The sequence below is a fragment of the Pseudomassariella vexata genome (assembly GCF_002105095.1).
Source record: "Pseudomassariella vexata strain CBS 129021 chromosome Unknown BCR38scaffold_1, whole genome shotgun sequence".
NCBI classification, from domain to species: Eukaryota; Fungi; Ascomycota; class Sordariomycetes; order Amphisphaeriales; family Pseudomassariaceae; genus Pseudomassariella; species Pseudomassariella vexata.
In genome coordinates, this window is record NW_024467956.1 from 53,629 (window position 1) to 78,996 (window position 25,368).

Here is a 25,368-nt window from a genome sequence, read left to right on the forward strand (position 1 = left end):
GGTCAAAACCACCTCTTATCCTGGTACGAGAATAGCCCATTCCCGTCCGATTGGGTAATCGCTGTAACCAAAAACGGTTGGACAACAAATGAGCGAGGCGTAGACTGGATTCAGCACTTTGATCGCTATACGAAGGATCGTACGAAGGGTGTTTATCGTCTTCTTATCCTCGACGGGCATGAGAGCCACCACTCGACTGACTTCGAGCTATATTGCAAAGAGCATACTATTATTACACTTAGTATGCCTGCTCATTCGTCACATAAGCTCCAGCCTCTCGATTTAGGCTGTTTTAGGGCTTTGAAAAGGTCGTACGGCAAAGAAATTGAAGACCTAATACGGGCGCATATAACCCATATCTCGAAGGAGAATTTCTTTTCGGCATTCTGTAGGGCGTATCGTACGACTATAAGTAAGTCGAATATCCAGGCAGGTTTCAGGGGGACAGGACTTATTCCGTACGACCCGGAATATGTGATTTCACAGCTGGATATTAAGTTACATACGCCTACACCTCCTGGGAGCTCGTCTGGCGCCCCCTTAATCTGGGAATCAAAGACTCCAAATAACCCAACCGAGGCGCAATCCCAGTCTGAATACGTTAAAAACAGAATCGTACAGCATCGGAATAGCTCCCCGACGACAATACTTACGGCTATTGACCAATTTTCACGTGGTGCGACGGCTGTTATGCATCGGTTAGTTTTACTTGAAGATGAGGTTACTACACTTCGGAAGGCCAATCAAGAGCTAAGCCGTCGTCGAAGGACTCACAATCGACAGCTACAAGATGGAGGATCTCTTAGTTTACGAGACGCTCAGGACTTACAGTCTCAACGGGATATTGAACAGCAGCTAGAGGATGATATACGTGTAAGTCGTCGTCGTACGAGACCGGCCGAACCACGCCGACGGCGCTGTAGGATCTGCGGAGAGCCCGGACATAATGCTCGTACTTGTGAGAATGATAAAGATACGTACGAGGAAGAGGATTCCGATTAGTTTGAATTATTATTTTTTAGTTTAGTTAAGTTATTGAAGTTATTCATACGGTGCCAAGAAAAAGTGGCCAACTTGCTTGTGTGGCCAACTTGCTTGTGTGGCCAACTTGCTTGTGGGGTACGTTATATGATAATATTATACTTAATATGTCACACTACACCTAAGATAACCGCGATTCCTTTTACTCTCTTTCAGATAGAAAGGACGACGAAGTCTTCTTTCAGGATAGGAACCTTAAGCGTACTGTTACTAGATAGTTAATAAAGCTTACATTCAAGTTCAACATATGTTGACCGAAGCGCGTTATGTTTGCGTACCTGCTGAACTTTTGATAAGAACTTAGGTTTTGTAACTGGGTTAGACCGTTCTTATACCTGGTCAGTTTATGCTCGGTGGGTACACGTTGTATACAAAGCAGGCTATACGTAGACAGCAGAACTGTTACACGCAAAGGTGGTCAAAGATTTGTGAGGTTGTAAAAGCATGACATTCTATCTAGTCCTATGGAGCACAAAGGTTGGACTTAGTCCCAAAGGGCTAAGTCATGTGGTAACCTTGGTGGTCTTAGCAAAGCCCACCAAGGTTGCCTAACAAGAACCTTTACCGCGGGTGCAGGTTGGTTCCACGCCTTCAACATGGAAACTTCAAACTTGTCCAACTTCAGAAGGCAAGAATGGCAGAGTTGGGGTCAAAATTTAAGCAACCAGAATACTCTCGAGTCCAGCAACAGTGGCATTCCGCCATACAGAGCTGTAGTACCTACTAGCACCCCTACAAGTCCGGGGAAAGAGTCTGGCATCCCGCAATGCTGGGTTCGGTCGAACAAGGCCGTTACTCTATTCCTCGTGTATCTAGCCCTGATATGTCCTGTCCTTTCCTGTCCTGTCTCCCCAAGACACCCCAGCGTTTCTGCCCAGCAGGGCCATAACCCCCTATTTCACTCTGACTATCTTCACCCCCAACCTCCAATTCGTCGACATTTTCACCTCGTTCGCCCTTCTCTTCTCCGACAAGCCCACCTTCTAGTTCGTCGCGCCCTCGAAGGCCCATACAAAACAGTGGAAATTGTTCTGCTTCTGCACATCGCGTCTGCCCTCTTCGAATTCGTCCGGTTTCACGCCATCCAAGCTGCTTTTCCGCATTCGAGCAACAGTTCCGACATTGTTCCTGGTTTACTTGATGTAGCTTCGATGCTCTTACAGCGTGGGCTGAGGTACCGTCCCTTGAAGGACAGACCCAAGGGCGACGGTATTATTGTGCGGTCGACGTTGCATGCGCAATCTACGATGAGGGTGGTGTTTACCCTGAGCGGTTTCTGATTTTCCAGTCTGCTCAGAACCCGATGCTGTTTGGGGGACCACGACTTCTTGGGGTAAGATCACATTGTGCTTCCGTCAGGATCCAAGGCTCGTTTATACATGCTCGGATACTCATCTTGGCCGGGGCGCGGTGGCGGATTCTGTCTAGTTATGGTAAGATGTACACGGCGGCTATTTCTTTTATCTTGCTTGCTTTCGATGTATGACTCAGGGGTGCAGTTTGGTCCGCAGATCTTTCTGGTCATGTTTTTAGGTTTCCTGGTGCTCGAGAGGTGGGTTGCCGAGGTTATCATGAGGCGGTGGGTGTGTTCTTTGTCTGAGAATATTTGCATCCTAGTGAGTACGTTTAGGCGCGAAGGAACAGGTCATGGATGTCGATTAAAGATGGTGGGTAAATGGAATGCAGGGAGTTGGCTAGATGCAATGGTGAACTCTTTGTACAGTGCTGGGCTGGTAGAATTGAAAACGATGAGGAGTGGGATTGGGTCGATAGATGGAACTATAAAGACTCCAGGGATGTAGACACCCAACTCTGCATGTGATGCTACAGTAAAATACTTTGATGGGTGTATTGAACTGGTGTAGTATGCTAAGCAGAAGACAGAATGAACAGCGTGGTAAGGGAGGAATAATATGAAATAGCCCGATACTCTAGTGTGGTAGACAAGTACACTTGGTGATTCCTACGCGAGTGCACTGTTTTCCGTCATTCTCGTGAGTACTGTCTTCGACGTACGATGTCGATACTCACTAGGTATAGCTAAGGTACCTTGGGTGGACTCACAGTCGGGTATGTGAAAATTACTCCGTCCTTTTACCTCGATACTCGTTTAGCTGACTTGCTGAGTCAGGTCGTATGAGACCATATGGATTGCGGTCCCCTTATACCCTTGGCAGACTGCTCTACCGCTGTGTCCACTTGCCCCCATTAAAGGTGGGCACCCGGGGCAATGCCGACCCCTTTCATCTTTCATGCAACGTCACTTCACACTCTCCTTATATATGAAGATCTGGCCTTGCTTTGATTTCTCTCTGCTTAACCTTTTCGTAGAATACAGTTCGAAGAACATGAAAGGCAAATATACCCACAGACCCCCTTCCGCGCAGTCCGCCCACACAGGGTATGACGCCGGCCCGAGCTACCAGTCCCGCAATCAGCCCCAGAGCCAATCGATGCTGTCAACCGCCTCATCATCTAGTAACACGGCGAACGAGATCTCAGCTATGAAATCAATGGTCCCCGCCATTGACTTTGACCTCAGCGCTTTGTCCATTCCATGGGACATTCCTCACATCGACAAAGTCGACTTCAGCGAGCTGGACAATCCTTCTGTACCTGAAACCGTCACAAGGCTGTACTTCATTCGGCCAAAGAATGGCTACGATGACGATCAAACCAGTTGCATATATGAGAAGCTCTCCAGCATCGTCGGAAGACGTTCAATTTTGATGGCTCCCGTCGGGGATGCGGGAGGAATCGACTTTTGGAAAGCAGACCTTACCAAAACTCAAGTCACCCAAGTGCGCAACATCGCAGAGGTACGTGAACTGCGGTGGCAGAGCAACCCTTGGTGTCTATACTCACTAACGTAAACCAGGTCGCATCAGTGGATTTGGATAGCTAGGGTCATAATGCGTTTGATTGAATTTCCACGTACATTTTAAGTTTGCTTGACAGGGGTGGAGATTGTTCAAACGGCTCGGTTTGCTGCCAGCGTCGCCGACATCTGGAAATATGCAGCCTCGCCGCCAGTAACCATTCCCTTCACCGTTTCTGCATGACCATATGTCACCGACAGTTCCTAGTGTTGCAGAGCGCCATCGCACTTACGTACCCTTTAAACATGGACCAACGAGCGAAAAGGAAGGACTACTATTTCCTGGGGCACCGTCCCTCGATGGATCTTATTTCAATTCCTCAATACTTATGTCGTCCAAATATGACTTGAGATTGTGAGCTTCAGGTTTTCCTGAAATTGATAATGGAATATCTCATTATTGGCTTCACCTACTCGGTACACCATGTGGCTGCGTCCGTAACATAGAGCCGCGTTCTGGTGTGGCTAATCCCCAGTACATTAGAAAGAGTTATAATGACTCGAAAATTCTGCATTAGAATATCTGCCACACCCACCTATCTTCACCCAAACTATCTCCATTCGTGTAAATAGATCTCGAGACCGTAAGGCGGTGTCGAGAAAGGGTAAATCCGTAAGTGATGGCAGTTTTGAGTTGTCCTTCAGTATCTCGGCATTGGCCAAGAGGAAAAGCCTGCCAAGATCACTTACGGATTGCTCAATGGGTAGATCTTGATACCGCTTTCTCAGATAAGTCCGCTTGTTCAATGACTTCAAAATGAGCTAGATGAACTTGAGTCCGTGATACGAAAAGGTAGGGGGACCCACTGGTTAGGTGAATCCCATTCAATTAGATACTATAACGTTGCGCACTGCTGCATTATAACATCCTCCCCCCTAGGTGCACGCATCAAGTGCCGGGGTCTGGTCAATTGCAACCATTGTCCTCAATGGGCTTATCGCTCACAGGTCTTATTGCCAGAGTAGGTCCGTAATCCTCCCCAAGTGGTTTGGTGCTTCCGCCGGGAATTGAACCCGGTACTACCCCTATAGTGGTCTGTTCGTCAGGGCGCGACAGCCATTCGCCGGATGCGGTGCGGACTTGGTGGCCATGAGTCCTAAACCCTACCAAATCGACCATGCGACCGTTTGACCAAACAACGGAAGAGATGCTACCATTTGATACGAAAAGGTAGGGGGACCCACTGCTTAGGTGAATCCCATTCAATTAGATACTATATATAACGTTGCGCACTGCTGCATTATAGCATCCTCCCCCCTAGGTGCACGCATCAGTCCGCCTGCTGCGGCGAGCTTAGAGCTAAGGTATTAGAGAAGTGGAAGAACATATAGAGGGAAGAGACTTCAAGAGAGGACAGAGGGAAGAAAACTAGAGGACTAAACTCTCTCTGGAGAATAACCCGATATTCTTCTAAATTCTCTACTGAGGACTTTCTAGACCCTACTACACCCAAGGCCACCTACGCGGCATATACCTAGCTTAAGATAGGTATAGGCTACCTAAAGTCTTATTAATTTAAGCTAGGTAATAGCCCCGATAGACAAGCTCTTGAGCGCGTTCAATTCACGACCTAGAATCGTCCGGATTATAATTACTAGATTGACTATTTTACATATAGTTATAGAGTAATTACGAAGTGAATAAGATACGCGTTATTGTTAAGGCGTATAATTTCCCTGCAAAATGGGGTACATGTAAAAATATAGTTAATACGGTTAGGTATTCTTTTACTATTATGCAGATGCAATATAGTGTCTACACTGTATAGGTATAACTAAGTACTTCGTGACATCTACACATTATAATATCAACTTAACATTCATTTTAGTTAGAACAAGAGACGGCGGCACTAACTCCTGCTTCTTCAGCGTATGAAACAGCGACACAATACGCAAAGCTTAATGTTCAAGCTAAGAGATAGCGGTGATACGTGACCCCAGGGGGTGACCTTGTAGCTATTGATAAGATAAGAGCTATAAAATAGCTCTGCTAGGCCAGAATAACTGACCTGGCCAACCTTTCCCAATACAACAATTCACACCCCATATGCACTCGCACTAAGCGGGCAGCTTTATCCAATCTCTATGCCTAGTGTAGTTAAGATAGCACCGAAACTCGACGATCAGAAGAACCTTTGGCATATGTTAGGAGGATTAAGGTGGTTATTAGATGATGAACCATAAATTTTGGTTGCATATATACGAGACTTTCTACCGCCACCTAAGGGTATATCCGTCCGTGTTGTTCGTAGACCGGCCACCTTAATGCAAGCTGCAGCTTCACCTTTTATATCCGCAACCTTGAAGACCAACTACCCATATCTAAGTGACTAACTAAAAACTGACTTAGCCCAAAATCAGCCTGCTTCCTTATAATAACCAAACTCCAGGATCGGCACTTTGCAACATGTCGCATTACGTCGTATATATTCTTCCTCTTCTTCACATCCCTTAGTAGCTATCCAACGGTTCAAGAAAGCTTTATACTTATGAGGTGGAAGATTTCGTTGTGAACCAATTCGGACTCGATCAATAAGTGATGATGAAGTAATCCTTTCATGCTTCCTAGGTTTTCATACCTTGATTTCAGCGGGTGCTGCAGGCGCTGCTGGTAACTCGGGTATGATTGGCAAATCCGGTGCCTCCGGGGCAGGTGGGGATGCCGCGGGGAGCTGTGCAGGGGGGAATGCAGGTAAAGCAGGAAATCCAGGTGCTAAGAGATCTGGCTTGGGCTCGGCCATCTTTTGCTGTTGCTCTTCGGGTGACAACTCGGCAAAGGCAGCCACGTCTGCATCCCATTTTTTCACGCATTCGACATTCCAGTTACACCGCTCCACTTCTCCATACACGGGGTGGGCGAAACGTGCATGCCGGCTGGGCCAGTTTGACGCGTGGTAATGGTGCTTCACCAGTGCGCCCCGGCTGTTGTGGTTGCCCGAGTCGGAGTGCCCCTGACCGGCCGCAAAGACCTCGACGTTCTGAACGAGGATGCGGCTGACGACCTTGGACTCGTCAAGCTCGTGGAAGTCTTGCCACGTTATCTTGGGCCCGTGGTTGTTTTTGTTCATGTCCTCGAGCATGGCAATGGTGAAGGCTGAGGGGCCGGTGCCACTGATGACTTCATCGAAACTGAGGACAATTTCGCCAACGGGGACACCTTGTTGATAAGAAATGTCGTTGAGCCATGCCATGATGTTCTCGACCAACTTCAGCATGACGGGTTGTCGCGGTTTTGCCATGAAGGTCCACTGGCAGAAAGACTGCGACTTCTTGCCGAGAATAGGGTGGTCCTTGAAGTCGGGTTGGTCAATCTCGATGCCGATGACCATGTCGATGTCCGCTTCATCGTATCTCTCGGGGATGAATTTGCGGACGGGTCGGAGGTCTTCCACGTCAATGTCGGCGTATACACCACCCTCTGCGTACATGATGAGGTAGCGCAGCAGGTCTGCCTTGATAATGGTGGCATTGACTGTGCGGTACATCTCGACAATATCCATGCGGTTGAAGCCACCCGGGCCAAAGTGCTCCTCCACATAGCCCAGATCGTTGTAGTCGGTCAATACTTCGTACCTGTACTCGGGATTCTTCAAGGTCCAGGTTCGCGCCGTGTTGAGATCTCGCGCCTCAAAGGAGAACGGGTCCGTCTTCCAGCTTTGCCATATCTTCTTGGGAAACCCAGTTCCATCGTGTCCCTTCAGGGGCTTTAGCGAGGCCGCACGGCGCTTGAAGACATTGGGTTTGTGGGGCGACGGTAGTATATCCGCATTAAGAATGACGAGGATAATACAAAGACACAAGGCGTATATGGGTATTAGTCTTCGCACCTGCGTCGGTACACGGTTTCTTAACTTAGCGGTCGACGATGCCAGCCTAGGCGACAAGGGCGACAAGGGGGAATTCATCATGACAACAAATGATGTCTCTGAAAGCACAGTCGCATCGAAATAACTTGAGACGAAATGTCAAGAGTTGGAAAACCAAATTAGATGCGATCTGAATTTAGGGAAACAGTGGGTGTTCGCCCAATTTTACAGCCAGGCTTTGGACAAAGGGTGCTTGGTCCCAATGCTGGATATGGGTGACAGACGATCTATCAAACCAGCTCGGGATGGAACAGAGTTCAAGGCACTATCCTATCAAAACCCTGGGCTCGACATCATCGATGTGACCATGGAGACCAAGGCAGGCCAGTCGGCATCCGTCGTAATTGGCAGAACGAATTGATCGCCGAGAACATGCAGACAGGGGAACATGAGTAAGTAAGCGCCTCTTGTGTTTCCCTCGCCTCGAGCTATGTGTTCATGATTTCACTGGGATGCTCCCTTATTGAAAGCTATTTGGCTGCCACCGCAACTTTTCCTAGACTTGGGCGCAAGTCGGCGTGGGTGTACTCGTATTCCCGCCGTTGCAGACGCGAAAGAATATGGAAAATAGCACCGCGCTAGCGCCGGTAGTATAGCCAAAGTGGATTTAGGCGGGCCCCCAGACGGAGGCGCCCCTAATGTAGATCGCTGACATGGTAGCTGGATAAGCCCCGTCAGGAACCCGGGGAAGTGGCCAATCCGGGACTGCACCGGATCAAACCCTACCCAGCCCTTGAATGTCACCATTCACATGTTACCGAAATCCACAGGCAATTATGCTAAGCTTTGTGTGGGCCGGCTCTCACTATGTTTCCACAACTTCTCATTTGCCATCTATCACGGTAAGAGTGGCTGTGACCAACCAAGCGGCAACATCGGTTTGTTATCACAGCCCGATATTTTCCCCTCACGTTGTCTTCAACACTAGTCGCGCCATCACCCCACCCTTGCCATCGTTCCCCTATGATCTAGGGAGGGGGGCTGGTGCAGGACACTGCGCATACCTGCCAATCAGCAACCTCAACACCCTGCATACCTCCACATACAATTGATCTCGCTTCGGAATCCTTCATTTGGTGGCCTCATCCGGCTTGTGAAAGTTTCCGGTGCTTCTCGAACCCAGTTGTGGCAGCTTCATCTCATCTAGTCTGTCGCTGACTGATAGCCAAGTTTCGCCTGAATCGTGGAAAATCAGTGCGCCCAGCTGAGCCAGCTCAACTTGTGACGGTCTTATCGGAGCCGATTCGTGTTCTTTAACATATGCAGTCTCCCCCGCTAGTGTATGGACTCTGTCAAGGAAGTCGCGGAGAATTCACCACAAGTGTCACCGGCGGACAGTATTGAGCCGACCAAACCTCAACCCCTGACGCTGATATTATCGGAAGAAAGCCCACCCGCGGCGGATGCTGCTGCTGCTGCTGATACAGGCAAGCCGACCAAGAAGCTGCCAGCACCCCTCCAGATCACCACCTACTTAGAAGAGAAGATGTCTAATCAACATGAGGAACTCATTGAAATAGGAATTGGGGATGATATAGAAGCCAACCTGGCCTCTTGGGAGCCCGCCTGGAAGCCCACCTGGAAGCCCGCTACCCAAGCTCGCTTGCGTACGAAGCGAGGTCTATACGTGACGACATCGTTGGTCTGGCGTATCATGTCACCGTTCTGGCCAAAGTCTGCTCCAGGACCGGAGAAGCTCAGGAAGACTGCTTACCTCGATGGTCTCAGGGGCTTCGCGGCTCTCCTGGTCTACATCCATCACCATCAGCTATGGGCGCATGAGGGCACACACCAGAACCACCTCTTCGAAAATGGTTTTGGATATGATGGCCACTATCATTTTGCCGCCCTTCCTGGCGTTCGCCTCTTTTTCACGGGTGGACACTACGCCGTGTCCACGTTCTTCGTCATCTCCGGTTACGTGCTCTCGACCAAGCCTTTGAGCTTGATCCAGGAGAGAGAGCACGTCAAATTGGGCGACAACCTCGCGTCGGCGCTGTTCAGACGCTGGCTCCGCCTCTTCATACCGCTCATTGTTACGACGTTCGTCTACATGAGCTCCTGGCACGCGCTAGATCTGTGGGTCTGTGGTGCGGAGCCCAAGGGCAAGTGGCTTGATGAGGTGTGGTGGTGGTACCTCGAGCTCAAGAACTTCAGCTTCGTCTTCAAGGAGGGTGGCCTACCCTGGTTTACGTACAACTTCCACCTGTGGTCAATTCCCATCGAGTTCAGGGGCTCTATCGTCATCTACACCTGTCTCTTGGCCTTTTCCCGAATCTCCAAGAACGCCAGGTTGTGGTGCCAGTGCGCACTGATCTTCTACTTCATGTATATCACGGACGCGTGGTACTGCGCCTTATTCATCTCGGGCATGCTGATGTGCGATCTGGACTTGTTGGCTGCGAAACAGCAATTGCCCCTGGCCCTAACAAAGCTGGAGCCTTACAAGAAGTTCATCTATTACCACCTCCTGGTCATCGGCTTCTACCTCGGCGGCGTGCCTTCTCTCAATCAAGACGTCGATCACCTGAGCCGGCAGCGTGGATGGTACTATCTGTCCTTGCTCAAGCCGCAGGCCGTTTTTGACTACAAGTGGTTTTACCTTTTCTTCGCCGCCAACTTCCTCGTGGCGGCAATACCAAGGGTGCGCTGCCTCAAGGGTTTCTTCGAGACGCGCTTCTGCCAGTACCTCGGTCGCATCTCCTTTGCCCTTTACCTTGTCCACGGACCCGTGCTGTGGACGATTGGAGATCGCCTTTACACGTCGACTGGGTGGCACCAGGAGACGCAGCTGATCAACCTCCATCATTGGGCCAACAAGATGGAACTCCCCAAGGCAGGGCCACTGGGGATGGAGTTGTCCTTTCTCGTTCCGCACTTTGTTCTTTTTCCCTTGACTATCTGGGTGGCCGAGATAGTCACGAGGCTGGTTGATGAACCTAGTGTCAAGTTTGCGCAGTGGCTGTACCAGAGAATGTTACCAGCTGCGCCAGCTAAGGAAGCAAGGTCTGTCAAGGAATAAAGTAACTATTTGCCTAGATAGCTATGTGTACCAAAATTCCAGTCTTGTTCAAGTCATCAGTGCTGAATGCATCAGGCAGAGCCCAGAGAGTTCCACGATTGAACGATTCAACGGTTCCCCTCGCTCTCGCCGCTATGCAAGTGACCACCCATGCATATGCAGTCTTTCTGATCTAGTCTAGATGCGAAGATCAACAAATCACTTGCATCAGAGGATTAGTTTCTGTATCAAATCGTGAAACATGTGAAAATGGATCTGAGCGTGGCTTGCATGGCTTACATGACTTGCATAGAAGCCGGTTTCTACCCGCGTCTAGTCCTCTTGCCTCTTGCTCGTATGCCACTTGCCCAGACGTGGCGTGTTAGGCTAGTTTGGGCGCCCTTTGAACGGCCGTACAGCTCGTGAACACACCAGTGAACACGGAGAGCTGAGGAGGAAGCCAACTATTTTAGCTGGCTAGCATTGAGTCGCCAATGACGTTGTAATCCTGGCACCTCGCCACAGAGTCTGGGGTCGGGGCAGCTATCCTATTAGGGTAAGTCTGAGTCGTGAGGGGGAGAATAAAATTGAACTATTGCAGTTACAACCCTAAATGGGCTACAGACAAGCATGATCCATCTCATCCCTACCGAGCCCCCCAAGAACTTCCTTCAGTGACACCAAGTTGTCAATCGGTCCCAGTCACATCACGCCATCAATTCTCTAGCGGGACCAACTCCAAGGCACATGTGAAGTCAGCTTCGCTTCGCTAACCTAGGCCTCTAGCTACGCACTTATACTTAATTCATCAGGCAAATTAATTGATTGGGTCGAATCCCAACTGAATCCCCAAGTCCTGCAACACTACAATCTCTACGAATTGCTCGTTTACTAATTTGCAGGCCACACAGTGACCTCACATATTGACAGGGGTACGTGTATGAGGGGGCTATACCTTCAAGTTGCGGCACAGCTTCACACCCCAGCCCCTGTTCCCTGTTGCCTGGTCTGTTATCTGACGGCACAGCTTCAGTATTTTTCCTCATTGTTGAAGCTCGGGATGATGACATCTGCAGCAGTCACAATTTAGAGTGCAGCAGTCAACGAACAAGCGCGGATTTGTGTTCAGCCGGCCGTCTCATCGTGAATCGTGATAATGTTGGTCAGGGACGCAAAACGACTCATCTTCGTCGCACCACTCCTCATATTTGCGTATCTAGGTCTGAGACTCTACTTCGACCAGTCGGCGCTGCCATCTGGGCTCGGCGGTTGGATCGAGAGTACCTTTTCGTCCAAGGCCAACGGTATATCAGACAAATCCAGTCCGGGATACAACCCATTCGATACACTCGCCACCAATTCCAGGCCATCACCACCGTCCACATCGACATTTCCCGGTCCTGATTTGCCATCATCATTCGAGACGTTTGGGCCCGGCGACTTCGAGCCCTCATCCGCATATAATGAGGTCTACTCGGTCTCGACCAAGGACCGCAAGTACTTTGCCATCAAGTTCGGCGACAAGCAGGCCATGAACCCAAACATCATCCCTCATCCCATACTTGAGAACACGTGGATCATTGTTGCGCAGCAATTCAACGGACCCAACGAACCCCACGCCTTCTTCACTGAGCTGGTTTGCAATGCCGCCTTCTTGGACGACGTGCTGCAGTGTATTGACCCCCCGACCGTCCTGCCCATCGCGGCCACGGTTGGAGACAAGTGCGATGGCGATCTGGCCTTTTTCGCGATCAACACCGGTCCCCATGATGCTCGTGTATTTTTCGGGCCCAAGGTGCCCTATACCGTGTACGGCTCCAACTCACTGCACACTTGCTTCGGCCAGTGGGTCCAAGACCTGCGAGCCTTGGTTCCTTGGGGCTTGGACATGATCAAACAGGACCAGTTCAGATTAGGCACAGAGCTGCAACGTCCCCTGCCCTATAATGCCGTCGAGAAGAATTGGTTCATCTTCTGGGACCGGGAGGAGCAGGCCTACGCCCACTATGAGGTGGCCCCCAAGCGCGTATTTGCTAAGTTATCCGACGACGGGTCAGCGGGCCTGGACATTGCTCCCCTGGCTAGTGTCAACGACGACAAGTGCATGGCCAAATACATGCCCAAGGTGGCCCCTAAGCTGGAATCTGTCCACCAAGCGACCAACTCGCTCGCCATCACGCTCTGCAACCGTGCTGACCCGACGTGCGTCCAGACCGACGCCAACACCTTCATCTTCACCATATTCCAGCACAAGACGTATTATGACTTCCATAGCGTTTATTGGCCCTATGTCATGGTGTTCGAGCAGCGTGCCCCGTTTGAGCTATATGGTATCTCGCAGAAGCCGATATACATACACGGCCGTGAGACACTCAGCGAGACACAGTCGCAGATGTTCTACGTCGTATCCATGAGCTGGAAATCGAGGGTGCAAAGGTATCACGGCTTTCTGGATGATGTGCTGTTCCTGGCATTTGGCGTCGAGGACGAGAGGTCAGGTGGTATTGATATCGTGGCCAGGGATATTTTCCAGGGGCTTGGTCTTTGTTCGGATTCATGATACCCAGTAAATCTACACTAATAGAAAATTGAAGAATAATGGACCCCCGCTCTCTCCAGCTTGTTTCGAAACTCAGTGCTGCAATTTGTTGTAAAGTGCTAGACGTAGAGGACTCAGATCGCACAGGCCCACGCCGGCGAGTAGTCAGCTCACTCAAGGGAACGAATTCATTTGAAACGACTGATCTCGCATTCCAACTTCAGAGCCAATGAACTACTAAGTGAGGGAGCCCTTAATATTTAATACATTTATTCTCGTCTTCGTCATTTGTTAAGTAACATGCTTCACAAAAGACTTGAGCTATAGATTTCGGTTGAGGAATAGGATGTAATGTGGGTCAATTGTTTCAATGATGGCCTCGCATTGACAGATTACTCGCTAAGACCTGCTGCATGTTAAATTATGAGAGTGAATTGACGGTGAGGTTGTTTGATTGCTACTATGGTTCCATGGTTTGGTGTATAGTCATTCATGACGGCTGGTCGTGGCGGATTTACGCTCCATGATGATAAATTTCAAGTGTATCAAATTTGGAATTTAATTCCAGCGTGCAAGACGCTCTAAAATAGTGGTGCATACTGTATCGATCAGGATGGATGTTGTGTATGTTCACGTCACTACTATCTTTACCGAAAGGGCAACATGTACAGATCTCGGTCCAAAACGTGTTGGCGTCGCCTTGGCTTGAACATCTCATGCGGCCTTATGTGCCGCGGGCTTCTTCACACGAACACCAAGTTCGCTTACTTGAGGTAGTCGGCGAACTCCGCATTGCTTTTGTTAAGTCCCGGACGTGGTTTGGTGGATATACCAGGCACTTCATCTGCAGCCAGACTTGTCTCGCCTTGTAAAGGCTTCGTGAAATTGGTCCCAAGTGCCCCATAGCTCACGCAATGACGAGCAAGGCGAGCCTCTGATCTCGCGGAACGCACTGGGCAGCAGCAACTACGAGGCGGCTAGGTCTTTGTGTGTAGCACCATTTGGGGTCCGTCCCTAGTGGTCGTTGTCTTCATATGCCGAGTCCCATATTCCATTCATGCTCCATCCTGCGGCCGGCCATCGAGCCACTTGCTCATGTACGGCCCATCGAGCCAGTACCCCAACTTCTTGTAATAACTCCTGACACCCACACCACTAATGACGCTGATCTTGTCGCTGCCGTGCTCGTCCCTCGCGATGCGCTCCGCCTCTTCCATGAGGAGTGTGCCGAAGCCCTGATGCTGAAACTTCTTGGGGTCGCGGGCATGTACAGGCACAGCAGTGCCGTAAACGTGGAGCTCCCGGACGAGACTGCTTGGCTGATCCTTGAGCTCCTCACGGTAGGTGTACTCTACCGTGCACTTGCGTAACCTCAACAAAGCAACCAGGATGTCCTGTTTGGGGTCTTCGTAGGCGAGGAAAGTCTCCCAGCCACCGTTGGCAGCATAATCGCGACGGATGAGCTCGATCTGGTTGGGACGAACCTTGTGCTTCACCTCGTTGATGCCAACTTCGCGCGTGCGGACATCGCGGCACGTGGTACCAAAGTCCTTCATGCGGGCCAGCGCCAATTCTCTCAAATTGCCGTTCTCGACGCCCGACGTCACCAGGGGCATCGGTATATCTCTTTGGACGCGGTAGATACGAGTCCACGGAGGGATAAGAGCCATTATTCTTGCCACCAGGTCGATCAAGGCGTTGGGCGTATAGTTTTGGTATCGACCCGTCCTCCATAGCTCGTACAGACCAGTGCCGCGAATGACGAGTGTCGGGTATATCTTCAAGCCGTCGGTTCGGAAGGCGGGATTCTCAAAGTACTCTTTGAACTGATCGATGTCCCGCTCCATACCCACGTTTGGCAAGTCGGGCATCATGTGTGATACCACCTTGAACCCGGCATCTTTGGCCAGACAGAAGGTTTCGGCCACGGCGGCTACAGTGTGACCACGGTTGGAGTCGCGCGCCACATCCTCGTAAAGCGACTGGACGCCGATCTCGAGTCGAGTGCAGCCGTACCGTAGCATATCTGTCAAGTGAGGCTGCCAGCAGTAATCCGGTCGTGTTTCTATTGTGATGCCTACACACTTGACGTTGCTCATCTCGCCTGCTTCGACGGCCTCGTCCACATTGTTGGTCTGGTAGCCGCTCAGGGCGTTGTGCAGCTGGGAAATGAACTCCTCTCGGTACGTCGGGGCAAGAGACATGAAGGTTCCTCCCATGATGATGTACTCGACCTTGTCGACCGAATGACCGAGCGACTTGAGCTGGTCGACTCGTCCGCGGGCTTGCTCGAAGGGGTCGTATCGTGCGCGAATGGCGCGCATCGACGTGGGCTCGTACCCGGTGTAGGACTGTGTACTGTACTCAAAGTCGGAGTCGGGACCGCCAGGACAGTACACACATATGTTGCCGGTGTATGCGATATGAGGACACCGATGTGGCTTGCACATGACGGCCACAACAGCAATGCCCGACGACGTTCGTATTGGTTTGGCAACAAGTTTGGGCAGGATGTATTTCTTGTAGTGTTCGGGCACGGCGGCGATAATGGCGGTCAACGGCGGAAGATTGGCGAGCTTGTGTTTTCTCGACAGTTTGGCTCGTAGGCTATTGAGATTGATATCCTTCTTGGGGTTCTTGGGGTCCTTGGACGACTCGTAGTCTTCGATCAAGGCGCTGGCAACGTCGGCGCAGCATCGTAGGAAGCGCTCATTTTCGGGTACAAGCACGGCATCCTTCTTGCGGGGAGTCGTCGTCGCCGTCATTGTCATCGTCATCGTAGCCATGTTGGGCGTCGTGGAAAGCTGCGAAAGCTGCGATTGCTGACCATCGACAAGCTTGACTGTTGGTGGGGTAAAAAGTACTTGACTTTAGGGTCGTCTAGTGATGCTAAAATTTTGGCGGAATGGGAGAAAATCGATAACCGATTGCGGGCACGGTGAGATCTCTGAAAAAGGACCCCGCCATGTATCGATAGCCCTACGCTAGGTACCTCCCTTATCTCGAGGCTCCACGGCTTCCTCTGGGCAGACTCATTCGGCCAAAACACTCATCACTCAAAAGAAAATGGTACGAGTCCACTTTCCACCGTAGGCTTACATCATTTTTTATACTCTCATATTGACAAGCAAATATATCAAAGGCCAGTCAATCCCCAGGCAAGGGACTGTCAAAGTAGCCGATGGAAGGTACAAGCGCCTGCCGAGTCGTAACACGTACACTTCTTTCAACAGACACTGTAACGCCAACCATCATTGAACACGGACCAGCTAACGTGGGGATCCGTGAGCTTAATCCAGGGCAGGTGCCAAGCTGCTGGCAGGGGGTCGGTGCGGTGCGTGGTCGCGTGGTTTGACTTCAGCAATCCGACTTGCCGACCGACGTCGAGGCGCTCCGACTCTCTGAATATCCACAGGGCCTAACCACTAAGCACACTTCCAACTTAAGTCTCTAGCGGAAGACGAAGCATCTCTTGGAGAGTCTGGTGAAACTGTGGAATCAACCAGATTACTTTAGGACTTACTGGTATACAGAATCGACTCGGTTTATTTTATAAATACAGCTGCATCCCTTGCCAAACATTCTCACTGGCTTTTCGTCTCCAGCTCGTCTGCCTTACTCCTCTATTCGATTGCCCCGCCATCAACTTTTAGAACAATCCCAAAGAGCTCCAGCGCCCAGCTGCTTTCAAATTGTAGTTGGCCACGACCAAACCAACAGACTCTCGACGAACTCAGCGCACCCTCAACCAACAACAGTACCCTTCCGTCAGCAACCCCAAGTCCAACATAGTCTTAATAGCCACAAATTCTCGCCTACTGTCCAAATCATACTCGATCCGTTCAGCCATTCTGCCTACGACCAACATGGCAGGTTCCAGTAGAGCTCGAAGGGTGGCGAAGGAGCTGGCAGACATTGAGGCCGATGCGAAAGTTAGCAACATTACCGCCCAGCCTGCCGACTCGACGGGTGACTTGACCCATCTCAAGGCCTGTATACCTGGGCCGCCTGGCACGCCATACGAGGGGGGCAAGTTCATTGTCGACGTGAACATCCCCACAGAGTATCCCTTCCGCCCGCCCATCATGAAGTTCGACACCAAAGTCTGGCATCCCAATATCAGCAGTCAAACTGTGAGTGGCCATAGGAGTGTTTCCAGTTACTTCCACTACTCTACTCCCTATCTCTCTCTCCCTCTCGATCAACTAATGTCGCCTTGATTTCAGGGAGCAATCTGCCTGGACACGCTTAGCACGGCTTGGTCCCCAGTTCTGACGATAAAATCCACTCTCCTCTCGCTGCAGTCCCTCTTCGAGAGTCCTGAGCCCAAGGATCCGCAAGACGCTGAGGTAGCCCGAATGATGATGGACGACCCGGACGCGTTCAACAAGAAGGCACACGAGTGGGCCGCCAACCACGCCGGCGCCCCGCGGAATCCAAAGTTCCAGAGCGTCAAGCCCCGCACCATCGCCACGGCACCCCAGACCGTCGACGACAGCCGATACCAGGGTTACAACAAGGACCTCATCGGCCGCTTCGTGAGCATGGGCTTCGACCTCGACCGCGTCGTCGAGGCCTTTGTCTTCTTCGGCATCGATAAGAACGATGGCATGGACTACGTACTCGAGGAAGCGTACATGGGCGACATCACGGCCCGGCTGCTGGGCGAGCCTTGAGAGGTCGGCGTGTAAGGTAGTGCAGATGGTGCGGACGGCCGTGTGTACGCTCGTCCGGCGAAGGAGGGAGAGCGGCAGAGAACAGAACAAATGCAACACGACACAACACAACACGGATACGTGATACGGCGATGACGGGGAGGGGGGTGGGGTGGGGTGCTTGGCTGGAGGATAGTAGCATTGATGGAGTTTAGAACATGGCTTATCAGAGGGACGCGATTGCTTCCTCGCCTGGAGAATTGTATTCGGCGTTGGGACTCATCATTTACCACGAGTAGCATGCATCATAACAAGTGCGAAGAAGCTCTTCGACTTGGGACGGAATTCTATCATGGGCCAGAATCACTTTCATCCTTTCCTGTTTGGGTCACTCGGTCCATGCTCATTCGAACTATCACATAGCACTTGCGATTCAGCTTTGTAGTTAGTTTACGGGTGACAGACATGCGGTGCACCCCAAGTGAGCCATGACTAGAATGGACTTGCTGAAGTCGCTTCTGCCAATGTCTTCTAATTCTAGACGCAGTTATGTCGAAGAGAATAATTTAAGACGAAAGCCAGATCATACTGAAGCAGGTGGATATTCCCCAACGTCCGGATGCAGTTTTATTCACTGGCCGATACTGAAGCTAAAGTGTCCGTGTGAGCGAGCAGCTTGGAACACCACCATCATGTCTGGTCGTCGCGACTGCCAGCAATAAATTAGGCTATCGCATCGCTGGCCAAGTATTGACGGGTTGCAAGATGGCATACTTTGTGTTTTTCGACCATGAGAGAGGCTTAATTAACGTGCTACTTGTATGAATTGTTGGCATGTATTGAATGTGAGAAACCAAACTTTTTGTGTTCTGTCGCGGCCATCTCAAGTCTCCGCCGATGATGCTCGTCATATCGTGCCATGTTTATATAAAGTAGATACCCCAATATCCTGTCGCGATTTTCCATTAATCCCCCTTGGCTCTTGATAATGAGGATGCATACACTCCAAACGTTGCCTCCTAATGTACTTTTTCGGTCTGGTTTATCTGAGAGCAGAACCGGTTGGCTTTTCTTCTTCTATGACATGCACGTATATACTCATATAAAAGGTATAAAAACTGTATTGAGCCGGCTTTCCTACCTGAACAGTTCTGAGACTTCAGAGGGGGTTTCGATATCGCGTCTCAATATTTCAGCCCTTATTTCATCCGTGGCCCGACAAATGTTGATGATCCGTTGTACTCTTTCGCCGCTACCAACGGCTATGTGGCTTCCCATAGGGCCGCATTACCCCTGTACAAGGACAAATACTCCTCGACGGCCCGTGCCAACCCGACTAAGATGCATCAGTCTGACATCATCGTGGTTATCCGTAGGTGCTCTCAGTATTGCAGATCCAACACCCACAAGATGCAGGAAGAGTTGGCAAATGGATTCGAACGACATCATAGGGATGGGATTCCGTCCTCGTTTCCTCTAATTCCGACTCCAATCTCCCACTTCAGATTCATCAAAACTGGTTGCTTCTCCAGACCAGCTCTGTGTTCAGCTCAGTGCTCACCACCAATCAACAACAGTTTCCCTGTGTTCTCGAAATTCCGACACAACCCTGAGACATTTGACCATTGCACTGCAAGAGGATGGAAAATGAAGCAAAACTCCACGAGGTGGAAGGCAGCGAGTTGCCGGGCAGCCCTGGTCTCGGGAACAATGCGATGAATGCATTCCTGGCGGCAGAGCAGAAACCGAATGCAGGCGCAAGTCGATCTGGACCGCGTACAGCAGCCCATGTGCCTGGACACCAACAAGAAAAGCACAACATGGAGAATATCCCCGATGTTCCATCACCCAACGGCTTCTTCGATGAAAGGAAGGCGCAAAGTGCCCCCGACGCCATCAACAAGCCCAACAGCGGCAACCAACGTCCTCCCACGTCCCCGGCGTCTCCATTATCAAGCCCAGTCCAAACCAGGGCGACCATCGACGTACTGCGAACGCCGCCCAAAACAAACCCGCGACCGAGCATAGAATTTGACCGACGGTACGATGGACCCTTTGGCCGACCCAGTGTCGCCATGGCGCGGCGGCCGTCTTTGCCGCCTCTCCGCGGACTCGTTAATGATGCCGAGACAGACGCCATCCAACTTGCATACGTGGGACGCGAGGTCGGTCCTTTCCAGCCGTTGCCGCCTTCGTTGAATTACACCCTGCGCACCCGCAAAATGGCCATCTTCCTCTTCTGGACCATCATCGTCTTTGATAGTGTCGCCATGCCCGTTGCTTTGTACTTTGGGTTGTGGTATGGCGTCGGGCCCGGGAATCCGAATAATGAAAAGTTATCGGCCAACACCGTTTTTAGTATTGTTACGGCCGCTATTGGGGGTGCCAGCATTGTGGAGTACTTTGTGCGCTTTTGGAGGTTGTACAGGAAGGAGAGTACGTGTGTGGTGAGTTGATATTAATGCTGTTCTGTGCCTTTAAATACGCCGAGGCTACATGCTAAGCATGTGACAGGTATTGGGTGCACACCGATGGTATTTGGACTCGTTTCATTGGAACTTCTCCTTTGCGTGGATTGTCGTCATGATTGAGCTAATTATGTAAGTATTGTTCTCTTTACTGCAATCCTTTCGTTCCATGATTGCCTCTTATCACATATGGGTGTGAATGGTCTCTGACTAACTTATACAGCGGCTCCGTCCCCGACGACCCCCTGATCCGCCTCTTGTCCATGCCACTGACTACTATGCTCTTTGTCTTCGGTACACTTCTGCTCATCATCGATACATTCCGCTACTTCCGCGTTCCTGCCCCCGTCCGCATTTCCAGCGTGCCTAGAGGTGCTCAGCTGCGCCCCGGTATTTATAGTTTGATCGAGGATATATGCGCCGTCGACGGGTCAGGTGGCACCGAATTTCGTGAGGCTCTCGAGCGCCGCTACGAGGCTAGCCACGTCTTCAGGGCCATGTTGAGACGGCTGGGCGAGTTCTGGGCCTTTGGCGCCGAAGGTTGTGCAGTGCTGTGCACCATCCTCATTTTCGGGCTGAATAGTGTAGATGCTGCCTATGTCATTGGGTGGAGTGTCCCCTTTGTATGGGCTGGAATATGGACCCTGTGTACGTTTTGGTATGTGAACAGGGAGCTGAAGAAAGAGGCAGGGCTATGGGCCGCTGAGGCAAACAAGGCGAGAGTTTAGTGCCTTGACAATGTGCCCGTAGCTTGATATTCCGAGGCCACGCCAGTTGATGTTCTTGACCATATATACATATTTATGACCTTGCGCACATTCGAGGTCCAATATAGACAAGGACTATGACCGAAGCCTGTGCTCTAGGTTCCACGAGTAGTCATTATATTCACAGCCGCTTTGAGGTCGCAATGTTAGTGAACGATGGACGGGCCCTAGAATTGTGATGCTCATTAACCCAGAGGGTATCCGCAAATGGTTTGTATCACGCGTATGAGAGGTAATGTTCAAAAAAGAAATCCCAGAGTTCGTGTGGTCCACGGTGTGCTGAGAAAGCAGGAGATAAGATTTACTTCGCCAACTAAGTTGGCTTGTGTGGGCAAATCGCAGCCCACCGTTCATTGTTGTTCTTATGACTATCGTTACTTGCCGTAAGCTCTGGCTAATCTACAGTGGCTACACTGGGTGGTCCGTGCGGGGCCGAACACTGCCATTTCTGCCCACAGCTTGCATGAACTACGTTTGTACCCTTGAGGCTTGTCACGCAAATCCATAGCCCCTTTTATAACACCTGAGGCTTCGCTACGTTGGATTGTTGCTTCATCTACGAGGCAATAAGTGTTTCCACACTTCCACGTTGAAGGATGCTATACTAGGGCGTCATGTTCTACTTCCTATGCGAAATTGCCTAGACGCCCCCACTTTCGGTTAAATTGGATATTGTCTATACTGCTAAGAGTCAACAAATTACGAGTACTGTGCATTGCCTGATGGACATGATGCTTCAACTTTAGAGTTGATCGAATTCGACGCTCAAGAGATTTCAGTGCTAGGCAAAGTTGTACAAGTTCGAAATGGGATCTTGTTTTCCCTACTCGGATTGTCAATATCCCAATATCAACATCATTAGAATACTCTCTTTACACTCTCTTTAATCCTACGCTAGGTAGAAGGTGCTACTTAACTACCTAAACAGTACGATGATAGATACGAGGAATTAGTACTTATACTAACGATAGCTAGACTGGGAGGGAAATATGTGTTTTAGTATTTGCGGATATAAAAGCGGAACGGAAGTTACTACCTTCAATAGTCGTAGGCCTATATAAGGCAGTGTAATAAACGAGATTAAAAAACCAAACTGAAGGCTTCCGTGCATATTTGGATTACTATCAATCAATTCAACGACCCTTGAAATAAATGTCTAGTGGTTTAGTGTGTTGATTATTTGCTTGTGACGACACAACTAATATTCGTTTTTGTACTTCCAGTCATCAATGAGTCCTGCGGTCTTCCATCAGCAGGCTCGTATATTAACGGATCTTGATCTGCAGACTCCAGAACATCCGATGGCGGTGCCATGCCGGTTTCCTTGTTGTCTTCCTCTCGCGCTGGTGCCCTGCACGAACTCACAAATTGAATCTGCGCTGCCTTAAGGTACTTAGGCAGCGGATCGGCCCCCCAGCGTCGAGATGCCGGATTTAGGCGCTGATATGGGCCCATCGCGTGGTGCGCAGAATGGTCGAGAAGCCATCACTGAATACGGCCCGGTTACGGACCATGGCCCCCAGGCCGACTACGACGGCGACTGTGGCAAGGAAGATGGCCAAGCTGTATGAAAGCCAGAGCTTGTCCGAGGCGTAGTCGTATATGTTGTGGTACGTTTCGAACGTTACATTGGTCAATGGTGCTGCCAAAGGCGAGCTTGCGTTGGGCTGGAGCACGGCAGAGCTCATGAGGCTGACGGTAAGGTTTTTGAACATACCTTCCAATGCTCTTGCAAGCATTATGTTGGACAAGACTGTCGGTATTGCTGGGGCTTCTGGTCAGACCTTTGGCAATGGAGCCGTTGGTGCCAGCTAGCACCGACTGCAACTTGGGGAAGAGCGAGTTGTCGGTATCAGGGTTGCCATCTTGGAGGTATGAGAGTTCTCGTGTGTACAGCAGCATTGAGGACATGATTCTTGTATTGACAAACCTTTTTTGGGTGCCGTCAAACGTGCCAGTTTCCACATTCTCGGATATGGACCCGATGACGCGCTGGTTGAAGGCGTCCATGCCGGATTGGTAAGCCAGACTCTGCACAACGGTCTCATCGAAGAAGCAGTTTGTGCCTTCGAGGTTGAGCACACTGCATCCGTTCTGTGGCGCGCCGAAGGTACTTGGACCGTAGACTTGATCGATCACAGACAGGGCCCGGGTTTTATCATGGATATGAGTTTTGACGTTGATATTTTGTGCACCGTCGGTATATTCAAAGGCGGAAAGATACGTAGCATTGAAAATACAACACTGCACCATGACCGAGTCGATTCCCAAAGTTTCAAGTGGGTTCGTCTCGGTAAAGTTGAAGAGGCTGCTGTTCCAGTTTGAAGGCCTGCCCGCCCAGCAGGGAATGATTGGTTTTTCGGGTTCAGCGGTACCTTCTCCGACGTCCATGAGAGATACCCGAAAGGCTAGTTGCATCGACTGCGGTTGAAATTATAGTTTGCAATCATCCGTGAGATGTCTCTTCCGACACGGTACTACATGTAAGAGCTGGCCGGTAGAACTCGAGCTGCCAACCAGCATTCGGCGCGGGTGCCGTGATAGGTAGAATGGCGCCCTGGACCGATACTGCTGTCGCTACTCAAATGACGGCCTGACTCAGTCCGTTGTAGAAGAAGGCTGACGGCTTGCCGTCTTCATCTGCAGAGCGGAAGCCTCGTGTGGGCATGTCTGCAGCATAGCTCAGACTCAAAAAGTCTAGATTCGGTACGTGGACCATGGCGGATGGTGCCGGGTCGACTTTCACCAAACTGACCGAGAGTACCGGGTGTAATGATGGATGCTATAGGGGTCAGCCAGACGAAGAGCGCCAGCGCCCATGCCACAGGTCGTTCCACCAGATCTTGAACCGGAACAGTTGCAGCATATTGTCGAGCACCGAATATGTGATATCGAGGTCATCCAGATTGGTGGGCCAGCCGTCCACTGCTGGTTGCCAGAACAGTTGAAAGTAAGCGATGCCCATGGCGAGTTCGAGACTTGTGTTGGAAAAAAATGCTTCCTGTTTCGAGTAACTAAGGGCGCCGAGAGCATATGATCCCGTGGGCGCCTCGTGGCCCGCCAAGTTGCTGTAGAAAAGATGATGGCCGACTGCAAATAGGAGACCCGCCACGAGCCATCCGAGCATTTCTGCCGATCCGAACCAGTGGACCAACCCCATCACGGTATGGTAACTTGATTGTCAAAAATGTAATTGGTCAGTTTGCGATGGCAACTTTCATAAAAACTTCCGCGAAAAACCAAACTCAGTCTGCCAGAGGATAACGAAGATCACAAAGGAGGCAGTTGAGATTTTATCAGGTCTGCCGCGAGTCCAAGCAGGCCTACCGGACTAGCCTGGATAGAGAAACATCGCCTAATTTGGACTGAGGCTGATGCAAATATGCCCAGTTCCGTAGCGTTCATGGTGGTATACTAGTGCTCCTTAATTGAAGACACAGACTTTCATTACAGATACTTGAATATCTCGTACCAAAGGGGTTCTTACCGGTAATCGAAAGGAAAGTCAACGAGGCCAGGAGGGGTTAGATGACAGACGTCGACATGTTATAGAAGTGAGCAGAGAAGTCCTCGATAACCGCGATCACAAATACAGCCGCGACGCGTTTCGGTTTTCGTAGCTAATGTTAAACAATAGAAGCATTGCTTTAGACTATACCCACGTGCGTGCACCGTGAGGTACGGACATTTGGCGATGTGTATGTGTCTATCAACTTCTAAGCAGAAGCTTTACTATTTCCGCATTTCGGTACCTACTGCTTCGTTTGCTCTAGTACAGCATTTACAGGCTTCTATTCGCCAGTCCGGCTCTATTCAAAATAGTACTCTCATTATCCAGCTGTGCACACAGGACAACGCATGCAGATACCATCAAGGCCTATTCAGACCCAGCAATGGTCACGGCGGCTCGTTCGCCCTCCAATAGCTCGCGGAGAGCATGCAGTTCATTCAACCAAGACCGGGAAGTGTCTCTAGTTTGAAGTGTCAGACCATTGCAAGTCAGAACCGAAGGGGACGACCCATGAGCGAGGATATCCAACCCCTTTACACAACTCTATTAAGCCTAATCCTCGGCTCAGGTGCGGGCAATTCGGACAATTTCAGCTCGGTTGAGATGCGCCTTTCAATTTTATGTGATCTAGCCAAACCCGTT

The 25,368-nt window shown here is 50.5% G+C and overlaps 11 protein-coding genes across 11 annotated transcripts; 7 read left to right on the forward strand and 4 right to left on the reverse strand.

Moving 5' to 3' along the window:
• Window positions 1-1,637: 1,637 nt before the first annotated feature.
• Window positions 1,638-2,321, forward strand: BCR38DRAFT_404030 (uncharacterized protein; the record flags this gene model as incomplete). The annotated part of the gene is made up of 1 exon (XM_040857805.1): window positions 1,638-2,321. The coding sequence occupies one exon, from the start codon at window positions 1,638-1,640 to the stop codon at window positions 2,319-2,321; it is 684 nt and encodes a 227-aa protein (XP_040720480.1).
• A 952-nt stretch (window positions 2,322-3,273) lies between these two features.
• Window positions 3,274-4,138, forward strand: BCR38DRAFT_519407 (uncharacterized protein). The gene is made up of 2 exons (XM_040865133.1): window positions 3,274-3,860; window positions 3,920-4,138. The coding sequence occupies exons 1-2, from the start codon at window positions 3,294-3,296 to the stop codon at window positions 3,944-3,946; spliced, it is 594 nt and encodes a 197-aa protein (XP_040720481.1). The 5' UTR covers window positions 3,274-3,293; the 3' UTR covers window positions 3,947-4,138.
• A 2,354-nt stretch (window positions 4,139-6,492) lies between these two features.
• BCR38DRAFT_331776 (family 32 glycosyltransferase) lies at window positions 6,493-7,827 on the reverse strand (the record flags this gene model as incomplete). Its single annotated transcript, XM_040855091.1, has 1 exon — window positions 6,493-7,827. The coding sequence occupies one exon, from the start codon at window positions 7,825-7,827 to the stop codon at window positions 6,493-6,495; it is 1,335 nt and encodes a 444-aa protein (XP_040720482.1).
• A 1,444-nt stretch (window positions 7,828-9,271) lies between these two features.
• BCR38DRAFT_331421 (acyltransferase family-domain-containing protein) lies at window positions 9,272-10,807 on the forward strand (the record flags this gene model as incomplete). Its single annotated transcript, XM_040855051.1, has 1 exon — window positions 9,272-10,807. The coding sequence occupies one exon, from the start codon at window positions 9,272-9,274 to the stop codon at window positions 10,805-10,807; it is 1,536 nt and encodes a 511-aa protein (XP_040720483.1).
• Window positions 10,808-11,679: 872 nt separating this feature from the next.
• Window positions 11,680-13,394, forward strand: BCR38DRAFT_384 (uncharacterized protein). The gene is made up of 2 exons (XM_040857450.1): window positions 11,680-11,718; window positions 11,863-13,394. The coding sequence occupies exon 2, from the start codon at window positions 11,943-11,945 to the stop codon at window positions 13,344-13,346; it is 1,404 nt and encodes a 467-aa protein (XP_040720484.1). The 5' UTR covers window positions 11,680-11,718; window positions 11,863-11,942; the 3' UTR covers window positions 13,347-13,394.
• A 986-nt stretch (window positions 13,395-14,380) lies between these two features.
• Window positions 14,381-16,096, reverse strand: BCR38DRAFT_331649 (elongator complex protein; the record flags this gene model as incomplete). Its single annotated transcript, XM_040855077.1, has 1 exon — window positions 14,381-16,096. One exon carries the CDS (start codon window positions 16,094-16,096, stop codon window positions 14,381-14,383), a length of 1,716 nt encoding a protein of 571 aa, XP_040720485.1.
• Window positions 16,097-17,191: 1,095 nt separating this feature from the next.
• On the forward strand, window positions 17,192-18,001 carry BCR38DRAFT_404036 (ubiquitin-conjugating enzyme; the record flags this gene model as incomplete). Its single annotated transcript, XM_040857806.1, has 2 exons — window positions 17,192-17,458; window positions 17,552-18,001. 2 exons carry the CDS (start codon window positions 17,192-17,194, stop codon window positions 17,999-18,001), a joined length of 717 nt encoding a protein of 238 aa, XP_040720486.1.
• Window positions 18,002-18,933: 932 nt separating this feature from the next.
• Window positions 18,934-19,540, forward strand: BCR38DRAFT_416 (uncharacterized protein). The gene has a single exon (XM_040859072.1). It carries the CDS (start codon window positions 18,969-18,971, stop codon window positions 19,458-19,460), a length of 492 nt encoding a protein of 163 aa, XP_040720487.1. The 5' UTR covers window positions 18,934-18,968; the 3' UTR covers window positions 19,461-19,540.
• A 260-nt stretch (window positions 19,541-19,800) lies between these two features.
• BCR38DRAFT_453594 (uncharacterized protein) lies at window positions 19,801-21,176 on the forward strand (the record flags this gene model as incomplete). The annotated part of the gene is made up of 3 exons (XM_040861608.1): window positions 19,801-20,427; window positions 20,495-20,580; window positions 20,672-21,176. 3 exons carry the CDS (start codon window positions 19,801-19,803, stop codon window positions 21,174-21,176), a joined length of 1,218 nt encoding a protein of 405 aa, XP_040720488.1.
• A 1,308-nt stretch (window positions 21,177-22,484) lies between these two features.
• Window positions 22,485-23,606, reverse strand: BCR38DRAFT_469989 (uncharacterized protein; the record flags this gene model as incomplete). Its single annotated transcript, XM_040862824.1, has 2 exons — window positions 22,485-22,932; window positions 23,000-23,606. The coding sequence occupies 2 exons, from the start codon at window positions 23,604-23,606 to the stop codon at window positions 22,649-22,651; spliced, it is 891 nt and encodes a 296-aa protein (XP_040720489.1). The 3' UTR covers window positions 22,485-22,648.
• Window positions 23,607-24,006: 400 nt separating this feature from the next.
• BCR38DRAFT_491532 (uncharacterized protein) lies at window positions 24,007-24,498 on the reverse strand (the record flags this gene model as incomplete). The annotated part of the gene is made up of 1 exon (XM_040864675.1): window positions 24,007-24,498. Exon 1 carries the CDS (start codon window positions 24,373-24,375, stop codon window positions 24,007-24,009), a length of 369 nt encoding a protein of 122 aa, XP_040720490.1. The 5' UTR covers window positions 24,376-24,498.
• Between the last annotated feature and the right edge of the window lie 870 nt (window positions 24,499-25,368).